The sequence below is a fragment of the Scyliorhinus torazame genome, chromosome 3, assembly GCF_047496885.1.
Source record: "Scyliorhinus torazame isolate Kashiwa2021f chromosome 3, sScyTor2.1, whole genome shotgun sequence".
NCBI classification, from domain to species: Eukaryota; Metazoa; Chordata; class Chondrichthyes; order Carcharhiniformes; family Scyliorhinidae; genus Scyliorhinus; species Scyliorhinus torazame.
Window position 1 is genome coordinate 287,934,930 of NC_092709.1, and position 12,391 is coordinate 287,947,320.

General features: G+C 48.5%; 1 protein-coding gene across 1 annotated transcript in view; it reads left to right on the plus strand.

Moving 5' to 3' along the window:
- The first annotated feature begins 2,943 nt into the window (after positions 1–2,943).
- txnl1 (thioredoxin-like 1) overlaps positions 2,944–12,391 on the plus strand; it is a 34,732-nt gene continuing 25,284 nt past the window's right edge. Inside the window, exon 1 of the mRNA XM_072497367.1 lies at positions 2,944–3,219. Within this exon, the coding sequence (XP_072353468.1) occupies positions 3,125–3,219 (95 nt within the window). The 5' untranslated portion in view covers positions 2,944–3,124. The remainder of the gene's footprint in view (positions 3,220–12,391) is intronic.

The following is a 12,391-nucleotide window of genomic DNA, read 5'->3' on the forward strand; positions in this document are numbered from 1 at the left end:
CTGTGGTAAACCACTGTTGCACCCGTATTAGGTGATGTACGGTAGGACCTGTACTACAGGTTCGCTGGTAGTCCCTGTCTGTATAAATATGCGTGTCCTCCAGCCAGCAGCTGTGGGAGGCCACACATCTGATAGCAATAAAGCCTCAGTTGGATTCAACTATCATCTTTGTCCAATTAATCGTGCCTCAATTTATTGCTATCAGTTTCTAAGGATGGACCTCCGTATCAAACCAGATCGCCTGTAGCTGGATCCTCACTCAAGCGACGTCAGAAAGGACTTCCAGCACTGGCTAGCTTGCTTCGAAGCGTATATCAACGCGGCACCAACCCCTGTTCCGGAGGCTCAGAAGATTCAGATTTTATATTCCAGGTTGAGCTCCAAAGTCTTTCCGTTTATCCTGGACGCGCCAAACTACGCCGAAGCCATGACTCTACTCAAGGACAACTACGCACAGAAAACATACACGCTCTTCGCCAGGCACGCACTCGCCACTCGCTCTCAACTCCCTGGTGAGTCCACAGAAGACTTATGGCGGGACCTAATCCCACTAGTCCGGGTCTGTGACTGTCAGGCCGTTATGGCCACGGAACACGCAGACCTCCTTGTGCGGGACGCTTTTCTGACTGGAATCGGGTCAGATCTCATACGCCAGCAATTCCTAGAAGGGGCCACGCGCGACCTCGCAGAGACTAAAACGCTAGCGCTCTCCATGACGGTCGCCCTGCGCAATATCCAGTCCTACATCCCCAGCCGCGCGGCCCACCCCTCCTACGCTTCGTGGACCCCACAGACAGCCGCCGCAGCGGGGACTTTACCCACCCAATACGCCTGCGCTGCATGGTAGCCAGCGAACCCCGGGGGCCCCCGATGCTATTTTTGCGGCCAACAGAAGCACCCCCGCCAACGCTGCACAACCCGCGCTGCCCTTTGTAAAGTCTGAGGGAAGAAGGGCCACTTCGCCGCGGTGTGCCAGGTAGCTCAGTAGCCACTATCGCCCCCACCCCCATTCGTCACGGACAATGGGCGCCGCCATCCCCCCCTCAGACCACGTGCAGCCAGTGGGCGCCGCCATCTTCCCCTCCACGCAACACGTGCATTCCATGGGCGCCGCCATCTTGTTCCACCTCCGCAACGTGCGTTCCATGGTCGACGCCATTTTTTAACCCTCAAGATCCTCGGGCGCCACCATCTTGTCTACCCCTCAGCACATGGGGACCACCAGCATTCCAGGCCCGGGCTCACCAGCCGCCCCATTAGCCAATGACCAACCAAGACTCGCCTCTATGTCAATCGACCAGTCTCGTCCGCATAACCTGACCAACGCATCCACCAGCCTGAAAGTTGACGGACATGTAACCTCTTGCCTGCTGGACTCCGGGAGTACCGAAAGCTTCATACGGTAAGGCGCTGCTCCCTCACGATACACCCCGCCATCCAAAAAATCTCCCTGGCCTCCAGATCCCATTGCGTAGCGATCCGGGGGCACTGTACGGTCACGCTCATGGTCTAGGGCGTAGAATTCAGCGGCTTCCACCTCTACGTCCTCCCTAACCTCTGCGCTGCACTAATCCTCGGCCTGGACTTCCAGTGCAACCTCCAGAGCCTAACCCGGCGGGCCCTTACCACCCCTACTGTGTGCGGCCTCGCAACCCTAAAGGTCGACCCACCTTCCCTCTTTGCCAATCTAACTCCAGATTGCAAACCCGTCGCCACCAGGAGCAGACGGTACAGCACCCAGGCCAAGACCTTCATCAGGTCCGAAATCCAGCGGCTGCTTCGGGAAGGCATCATCGAGGCCAGAAACAGCCCCTGGAGAGCTCAAGTGGTAGTAGTTAAAACTGGGGAGAAACACCGAATGGTCGTGGACTACAGCAAGACCATCAACCGTTACACGCAGCTCGACGCGTACCCCCTCCCACGCATATCTGACATGGTTAACCAGATTGCGCAGTACCGGGTCTTCTGAAATCCGCCTACTACCAGCTCCCCATCCGTAAATCGGACGGTCCATACACCGCATTCGAGGCAGACGGCTGCCTTTACCACTTCCTTAGGGTCCCCTTCAGCGTCACAAACGGGGTCTCGGTCTTCCAAAGGGAGATGGACCGAATGGTCGACTGGTACGGGTTGCGGGCCACCTTTCCGTACCTAGATGTCACCATCTGCGACCATGATCAGCAAGACCACGACGCCAACCGTGCTAAATTTCCCCACACCGCTACTCTCCTAAACCTCACTTACAACGAGAATTGCGTGTTCAGCACGAACCGCTTAGCCATCCTCGGCTATGTGGTCCAGAACGGAGTTCTGGGTGCCGATCCCGACCGCATACGCCCCCTCAACGATCGTCATTGTCCAATTGATCGTGCCTCACACACTTTCATGGCCAAATGGCCTCCTGTGTATTCCAGTGCAGAAGCACACTCTGGGTGGCCAGAAAAGTTCAAGTTTGCTTCCCATTTCCCCTCCAATGTTTTTGAATATGTTGCTTTCCCTTCCGAATTTGAGTCCAGATTTTCTGGGCACTTGTTGTCGCGGGTGACAAGCCTCATAGCAACAAGGTGGTGATGAAAGAACGCAGTTGCCTCGAGGTTGGCTGCACTGGGGAGGATAAGGAGGAGGGAGAGGTGAAATAATAAGATGCAGCAGCCCCAATCACATGACCAGCGATGCCTCTTGGCTTGGGGCAGAGCGCGAGATACAGCAAGCGAGCGAGTGCGCACGCGCGGGTCCGCGGTGCCCGCTGGATAATTGCCGGCTCGCGCGGCCATGACTTAGCAAAGAAGCTGGAGTCCGCCCGATGACGCAGACGGGGAGGCGGGGCCACACTATGAACGTCTTTTGAGGGACAATCTTCTCCCCCAGTTATCACAAAGTATCCGACAAATACGTCTTCGGAAGCCGCGGTGTTTGGCCAATGGGCGGCGGGGAAGCGGAGTGGGCGGGAGCTTCTAACCTGGTTTGGTCGGTGCCGGTCGTGTTGTCTCCCCTCCCCCACTCTCTCTTTCTGTGTGGTTGGAAGCGCGTTTTTTATTTTTAAAATTGTGTTTTTTTAAAACCGAGGCCTGGAGTGGATCGGGAGCCGCTCCTGAAACATTATATTGGACGCCGTTCACTGACGATGAGGGTGAAAGTGGTGGCGGTCGATGGCGAGTTTCAGCCCGAATTGACCACCGCCGGCTGTCGGTTAACGGTGGTGAAGTTCACCATGAAAGGGTGAGTGACCGCGGCGGCGGCCCAGCCCAGCCCGGGGAGGGGAGGTTGTTACTTTCTGCGTCGGGCCCAGGCTTTGCGGCCTAAGATTGCTCGTGTTGTGTCTTGTAACTCGGGAGGGGGTGTCGGCTCCAACGGGCGGCGGTGCCTATTCTCCCCATCGACGTTTCCGGACCGCCGGCTGTTGCCTCTGATCTGGATCATGCTGCTGATCCTGTGCGGAGAGTGAGGGTGGGGAGGCTGGGCTGACAGTGTTAGTAAAGGAGACTGCCTCGGTGCTGAGGCTGTGCTAGGAAGGTGAACACCAGATCCATGCGAGTAACTAAGAAATTAAAAATAGTAGCCCAGCTGTTACTGGGCATCATTTATTGTTGCCAATCCATATGGGCAATTAAGATATTAGAATAGAAGTGACACTTTTTAGGAAGTATTACAGAATATCAAACCGTGGAGATAGGGAAGAGGGTAAGGCTTGTACTTCAGAGTAGTATGCCAGCGCTGGGCAATAATATTGAATTTCTTTAACAATCAATCTGAGAATGGACACTGGCAGCCTTCTGTCTTGAGCTGTGCTGGTCAAATATGTTAAGTATTGCCTGGTGTGGTTCAGGTGCCCAACTCTGGCATGGCAATGTTTGCTGCTTTTCTTGCAAAGAACTGATTTGCTGGCCTTCGTTTGGTCTGAGCCTTTATCTCGGCCAGCTGAGCTTTTCGTTTCTGTTCGCTCCTAGAATCATATCATTCCTACAGTGTAGAAGGAGGCCATTTGCCCCATCCAGTGTGCTCCGACCCTCTGAAAGAGCATTCTACTGAAGCGCACTTCCCTGCCCTATCTGCATCTTTGGACTGCGGGAAGAAACCGGAGCACCCGGAGGAAACCCACGCAGATATGGGGAGAGCATGCAAACTCCACACAGACAGTATCCTAAGACCGGAATCAAACCTGGGTCCTTGGCCATATAAAACCGCAGTTTTCATATAATCCCTACAATGCAGAAGGAGGCCATTTGGCCAATTGAGTCCACACCGACCCTCTGAAAGTGCACTCCACCTAGGCATTCTCCCCGCCCTATCCTTGTAACCCCAGCTAACCGTTGGACACTAAAGGACAATTTAGAATGGCCAATCCACCTTGCCTGCACATCTTTAGACCGTGGGAGAAAACCGGAGCACCCTGAGGAAACCCTGTAGGGCAGCATGGCAGTATTGTGATTAGCACAATTGCTTCACAGCTCCAGTGTCCCAGGTTCGATTCGGGCTTGGGTCACTGTCTGCGCGGAGTCTGCACATCCTCCCCGTGTGTGCGTGGGTTTCCTCCGGGTGCTCTGGTTTCCTCCCACAGTCCAAAGATGTGCAGGTTAGGTGGATTGGCCATGATAAATTGCCCTTAGTGTCCAAAATTGCCCTTAGTGTTGGGTGGGGTTATGGGGATAGGGTGGAGGTGTGGAACTTGGGTAGGGTGCTCTTTCCAAGAGCTGGTGCAGACTCGATGGGCCGAATGGCCTCCTTCTGCACTGCAAATTCTATGAAACCCCCGCAGACATGGGGAATGTGAGATCTCCATACAGCCAGTGACCCGAGGCTGGAATTGAACCAGGATCCCTGGGGCTGTGAGGCAACAGTGTTAACCACTGTGCTACCGAGTGGAAGTACCTCATAGAAGTACTGGTACAGTATAGGCTGGAGCAAGGGTTCACCATCTGGGTGAAACTACTGTACAGCTCCTTGCAGTCAGCCACCAGAGGAGGGGTATGAGGATCAGTTAGGTAAGGATCAATTAATCATGTGATTAATACTGGGAGTGCTTTTGTCTGGGACTGCTTCCTGCATTGGTTTTGAATCCAGCAAGAAGGAAAATTCATGATTCAGTTCTGGGAAATGAAGAGGAAAAAATAATGGGAGAGTAGAATAATTAGGAATAGTGACAAGAGGATAGTTAAGTGTGAGAATGGGAGAAGGTTCTATGATTCTCTGATAATGTTAAGAGATAAAAGTGCTGGACAGGAAAAAGAAACATAGTGAACATAGGATATTCAAAAACACTTTACAGTCAATTAGGTAATCTAGTCGTATGTAATGTAGGAAAAGGCAAAAAGCTTTGCATGATTAAAGGAGATCTGGCCAAAATTAACTGAACAGAAAAAATAGTAAAAGTTAACAAATAAGCAATGAGAAGTTAGAGGTTAGTGCACAGAGTAATTATGTCTATGTAGTGAAAAAGGTCTTTGTCAAAGTCTATGGACAAATAATTATTTTACGCTTAAGGGAGGCGTGTAACAATTTTAGGGCTAACAAATGAAGAAAGTTATGAATATAGGAAGTACTGTTGGGATTTGAAAAGAAACATCTTGTATTTACTACAAAGTACTCATTTGGCATTTCTGCTAGATAGTGTTTACAAAAGGCATGAATTCCTGAAATTTGTGCAAAATAACCTTTTTTGGTCATTGCATCTATTGTAACAAATGCTTCATTGTAACAAAGAAAGAAGTAGTGTTTCTCTAGTTCTAGAGAATGAAGTGGGCAAGTAGAGAATTTTGGAGAACAGTGATCATGGTGTCTTCAGGCTTAGAAAAGTGATTTAAAACAAAAAAGGACATGGAAAAAGGGTGTAAAATTACTTAATTGGAGGAAGGTGACCATCAGTGAGTTGAAAGGGACATGGTCCAGATGGATTGGAATCAAAAACCATAGAATTTACAGTGAAGGAGGCCATTTGGCCCATTAAGTCTGCACCGAACCTTGGAAAGAACACCCTCCATAAGCAAACCCCTCCACCCTATCCCTGTAACCCAGTAACTCCACCTAACTGTTTTTGGACACTAAGGCCAATTTAGCATAGCCAATCCACCTAACCTGCACATTTTTGGACAAAACAGTAATTGAACAATGAGAGACCTTCAAAAAGGAAATGGTCCAAGTCCAGAGTAGCCCTTGGAATGGAAAATCCTCAGGCTTGTGTGCACAAATCTTTAAAGATGACAGGGCAATTCAAGTACAGAGTTTTTATTGACAGAAGTAAAGTACAAAAGGAAAGAAGCTATGTTAAACCTTCTGCGCACCGTCCTTTTGCAAGGATGCCAAGGCCTGGGGAGTGTGCAGGATAAATGTACTAGGATAGTATCGGGGATGAGGGATGACCGTACAGTTACTCTGAGACATTGGAGAATCTGTGGTTGTACTTAAAGCGGAGATTTGAAGTGTTCACAATCATGAAGGGTTTGACTGATAATATTTAAGAATTAACTCTTTCCAGTGGCTGAAGGATCATTAACCAGGTGGCTCAGATTTAAGGTGATTGGCAAAAGAACCAGAGATGATATTTAGATTTATCGTCATGTGCACAGTGAAAAGTGACACGAGAAGCCTTTCTTTTGAGTTAGTGTGATTCTGAAGGGGTGGCAGAAGCAGATTCAGTCAAGGGCTATTGATGGAGCTTTCCACTCAATCGTGGAGAGAAAGTTCACTTGTACGGGAAATTAAAATTTAGCATGGCCAATCCACCTACACTGCACATCTTTGGGTAGTGGGGGTGAAACCCGCGCAAACATGGGGAGAATGTGCAAACTCCGCATGGACAGTGACCCAGAGCCGGGATCGAACCTGAGACCTCGGTGCCATGAGACAGCAGTGCTAACCAGTGCGCCGCCGTGCTGCCTGAAAATCAAAGTTAAAGGAGAAGATGAATCCAGGTTAATGATGAGGTCGAGTGTTACCAGAAAACAAAAGGAAGGAACAGAATGTGTGAAAGTAATATTGCACCAAGGAAGCAGACAAGAGGAGGGAGGCTTGATAATAGAAGACACTTAAAGGCTTTGTGTCTGAATGCACAATGCATTCAGAACAAAATTAATCCGTTACCAGTGCAAATATACAAATGGGTATGATTGGTGGTGGTTATTGAGACAATGGTTACAAGGAGATCAGGTCCAGGAATTGAACATCCAAGGGTATTCAGTATTTCGGAAGGATAGACAGAAAAGTAATGGTGGTGGTATTTCGGAAGGATAGACAGAAAAGTAAAGGTGGTGGTATAACTTTGCTGGTAAAGGAAGGGATCAGTGCTGTAGTGAGAAGTGATATAGGCACTGGCGATCAAGACGTGGAATCAGTCTGGGTGGAAATCTGAATAGCAAAGGAAAGAAGTCCCTGGTGGGAGTAATGTATCGATCTCCAAACAGTAGTGGCACAGTGTAAGGCAGAAAATATTTGAGGTTTCTAAGAAAAGTACGACAGTAATCATGTGTGATTTATTAATATGCATATAGACTGGATTAATTAAATTGGCAAGGGTAGCCTGTCGATAGTTTATTGAATGTATTAGAGATTGTTTCTTGGGAGAAATATGTTGTGGAACCAACCAGGGAGCAGGCTATTCTGGACTTGGTATTGTGCAATGAGGAGGGGTTAGTTAATGACATCTTTTGTTAAAGACCCTCTGGGGAAGAGTGATCATAGCAGGATAGAATTTCAAATTCAGTTTGAGCAGCTTCTGGGTTGGATTGGATTTAGACTTATTGTCTCGTGTACTGAGGTACAGTGAAGAGTATTGTTCTGCATACAGTCCAGACAAATCGTTCCGTACATTAAAAACATAGGACATACGATAGATACATAAGGTAAATACATAAACATTGGGTGAAGCATACAGAGTGTAGTACTTAGTACTCCTTTCTGCTCGGTATGACTCAACTCAACCAGTGGAGGGTTTTTCCTCTGATTCCCACTGACTCCAGTTTTGCTAGGTGTTCTTTATGCCACTCATGTTGAATTGCAACCCGAGTGTGAAGGGCAGTCACTCTCCCTCTGAAGTCCAGTTCTTTTGTCCATGTTTGTACCAAGGCTGACATGGTCAGGAGTTGAGTGGCACTGGCGGAACCCAAACTGAGCGTCAGTGAGCAGGTTACTGCTAAGCAAGTGCTGCTTGATAATACTGTTTATGACCCCTTCCATTGCTTCACTGACTATAGAGAGTAGACTGATGAGGCGGTAATTGGCTGGGTTGGATTTGTCTTGCTTTTTTTGTGTACAGGATGTACCTGGGCAAATTTCTACATTGCTGGGTCGATGCCAGTATTTCAGCTGTACTGGAACAACTTGACTGGTAGCACAGCACATTCTGGAGCATAAGTCTCCAGTACTGTTGGCGGAATATAGTCAGGGTCAATGGTCTATGCAGTATCCAGTGCCTTTCGCTGTTCCTTGGTATGTGGAGTGAATCAAATTGACTGTAGACTGGCATTTGTAATGCTGGGGATTTCGGGAGGAGGTCACCTGGTACTTCTGGCTGAAGATTGTAGCAAATTCTTTAGTCTTATATTTTGCAGAGGTGCTGGGCTTCTTCTTCTTTGAGGATGGGGATATTTATGCAGCCCTCTGCTCCAATGAGTTATTTTAATTGACCATCACTATTCATGACTGGATGTGGAAGATTGAAGAGCTTAGATCTGATCTGTAGGCTGTGGAATGTGTCTATCACTTGCTACTTATGCTGTTTTGTACACATGTAGTCTTGATTTGTTGCTTCACCAGATTGATATCTCATTTTTTGGTTTGCATGTTGCTGCTCCTGGTATGCCCTCCTGCACTCTTACTGACCTAGGGTTGATTCCTGGTTTCATGGGAATGGTAAAGTGGGATATATGCCTGGCCATGAAGTTACAGATTACTGTTGAGTACAGCTCTGCTGGTGCGGTTGGCCCACAGCGGCTCATGGTCTTGAGTTGTGAGATCTGTTCAAAATATATCCCATTTAGCATGGTGGTAGAGCCACACATGATGTGAAGACAATGACTGTGTGATGGTCACTCCTACTGACATTGTCATAGACAGATGCATCTGTGGTCGGCAGGTTGGTGAGGGTGAGGTCACCATTGTTTTGTTAGTTCCCTCACCACCTGCTGCAAATCCAGTCTATGTCCTGAAGGACTCGGCCAGATGGTACTGCTGAGCCACTGTTGGTGATGGATGTTGAAGTCCCTCATCCAGAGTATATTCTATACATCCTTAGTGCTTCCTCCAAGTGGTGTACTACATGGGGGAGTGCTGATTCATCTGTGAAGGGAGGTGGTCCATGGTAATTGGGAGGTTTCCTTGCCCATGTTTAACCTGATGCCACAGCATTTTCAGGTGTCAATGCCAAGGCCCAATGTATATCCTGGCTATTCCATTGTGCTGCCACCTCTGTTGCGTTGTAATTCTGGTGGACAGAACATACCCAGGGTTGGTGGTGGTTAGGACTTGCCTGTAAGGTATGATTCCATGAGTGTATCATGTCAGGCTGATTCTGAGCCAGTCTATGAGAACGCCCTCCCAATTTTGGCACAAGCCCTGGATTCACAGGGCTGAGTTGTCATTTCTGGGGCGTAAGTCTATATTGGGAGGGTCCATCTGGTTTCATTCTTTTGAGAGTAGTTAGAACTTTGATAAAACTGAGTGGCTTTCTAGGCCATTTCAGAGAGTATTTGAGTCATATGTAGACCAGGTAAGGACGGCAGATTTCCTTCCATAAAGGGCCTTAATGAGCCAGATGCAGTTTTATGACAATGTCACTTCATGACGATCATTCAACTTTTAATTCCTGATGTTTAAAAATTGCGTTCAAATTCCACCATCGTGGCAAAATTTGAACCCAAGTTCCAGTCCAGCGACAATACCACGATGCCACCATCTCCCTGCTTGCTGGACTGCTTGTCGAACATCCTATATTGGATTAATAGAAATTACTCCCATTGTCTTCTGTCTCTGCTGCAAAGTCTGGACATGACTATTTGCAACCCTAGTGTCATATTTAACTCTGATAAGCTTGCTATCACATGTCTGTGCCTTTTCTGTAACATCATCTGGCTTCATTCCTGCATCATCTCATCCGGTGCTGAAAATCTCATTAGTCATTTATTGCCACTCGACTTTCCAGTGCACATATGGTGGAGTTTTTGGAGGGATTGGAATGCCCTATGGTGGGGGAGGAGGATAGGGAGGGGTTGGAGGAGCCACTGGAGATTGAGGAGGTTCGGGCGGCCATAGGGAAAATGCAGATGGGCAAGGCACTGGGCCAGATGGATTCCTGTTAGAATTTTATAAAAAGTTTGCCGACCGACTGGTTCTGCTGTTGGTGGAGATGTTTGAGGATGCGGTGACAAGGGAAGTGCTCCCAGAGACTATAAAGCTGGCTTCTGTTGAAGAAAGATAAGGACCCGGTGGCGAGCAGGTCGTAGTGGCCGATATCTCTATCTCTACTAAATTTGGATGCCATGATTCTTGCTCAGGTGCTGGTGCTCAGTTTAGAGGAGTGTCTTCTGCAGGTGGTTGGGGAGGACCAGACAGGTTTTGTAAAGGGTTGTCCTCGAACATGCAGCATTTGTTGAACATGGTGCTCTCCCTGTTGGGAAGGGGGGAGCAGGAGGTTATTGTGGTGTTGGATGTAGGAAAGGCTTTTGATTGGTTGGAGTGGAGTTACCTGCTTGCGGTGTTGGAATGGGCCCAAGTTTGTGTCGTGGGGTAAGTTGCTTTATAGGGAGCACAAGGCGACTGTCCATACGAACGATCAGAATTCTGGATACTTCCAGTTGCATCGGAAAATGAGAGAGGTGCCCTGTGTCCCCTCTCCTATTTGCGTTGCTGATACAGCTTTTGGCAATCGCGTGGTGGGGTAGAAGGGTGGCAAGTGGAGCATAGGGTTTATCTAAATGCCGATGACAGCCTTTTGTACATCTGAGACCCACATTGGAGGATATAATGGGGCTGTTGACTCAATTTAGGACTTTCTCGGGATACGAACTGAACTTGGAGAAAAGCTTTTCTGCTTCTCTGCCGAGTTGGGGTGTGGATTTGGTGCTCTGCGTGGCGTCCTCCCATTTTGGGTATCTCTGGGTGCAGGTGGCTTGAGATTGGGCACAGCTCCGTAAATTGAACTTTATAAACCTGGTGGGCTTTGTCAAGGCAGATTTACAGAAGTGGGGTAGCCTCTCTCTGTTGTTGGCTGGCCGCGTTCAATTGATAGAGATGAATATTTTACCACGGTTTCTATTTTTATTTCAATGCCTGTTGGTGTTTTTGCTGAAGGCATGTTTTCAGGTGGTGGAGTGGTTGATTACGTCGTTTAGCTGGGCGGGCAAGGTAGCCACAATTCGGAGAACGGTGCTTCAGTGGTGTCGGCAGTCGAGTGGTTTGTCAGTGCCAAATTTAATTTTGTACTACTGGGCGGCAAATGCTGAGAAGGTGCTGAGTTGGTACGGGGACCAAGAGGAAATTTGGGTTGAGGTGAGTTCATGTAAGGGATTGCGGGCGCTGGTGACGGTGCCATTCCTGTTATCCCCAGCGAAATACTCGGGCAGTCTGGTGGTGATATCGACTTTGAAGATTTGGAGGCAATTTCAGCACAGTCGAAGCTGGCACCAATCTGTGCAAATCACTTGTTTGAACTGGCTGGATTAGATGCAAGGTTCTGGGGCTGGGAGGACAAGGGAGTGGTAGGAATGAGGGATTTGTTTCTGCAAGGGTGGTTTGCGAATTTGGAGGTGCTGATGGAGAAGTATGGGATCCCATGGACCGAGACTTTCCAGTATATACAGTTGCAGGATTTTGCCAGGAAGATCTTTCCAACGTTCCTGGTGATGCCACCCTCCTCACTGTTGAGAGTGCAGTCAGTAAGGGTAACATAGCGGTGCAGTAGTTAGCACTGCTGCCTCATGGTGCCAAGGTCCCACGTTCGATCCCGACTCTGGGTCACTGTTCGAGTGGAGTTTGCACATTCTGCCCGTTTTTGTGTGGGTTTCACCCTCACAACTTAAAGATGTGCAGGGTTAGGTGGATTGGCCATGCTAAATTGCCCCATAATTGGGAAAAATGAATTGGGTACTCTAAATTTATAAATAAATAAATTAAAAAGCATGCTGTCAGTGGTGGATTTGGAGAACCTTGGGGATTTACAGGAGGATTCTGGAGGAAGATATGGTGCCGTTGGAGGGGTTTCAGGCTTAGTGGGAGGAGGAGTTTGGGATGGCGCTGGAGGAGAAGGTGTGAAGTGTTGCGCAGGGTGACTTTGTGAGTGAGATTAGGGTTGATTCAATTAAAGGTGTTGCACAGGGCGCATTTAACAAGGTCGAGGATGAGCCGGCTATTTGAGGGAGTGGATGACCAGTGTAGGATGGGCTCGGCCAATCATATTCACATG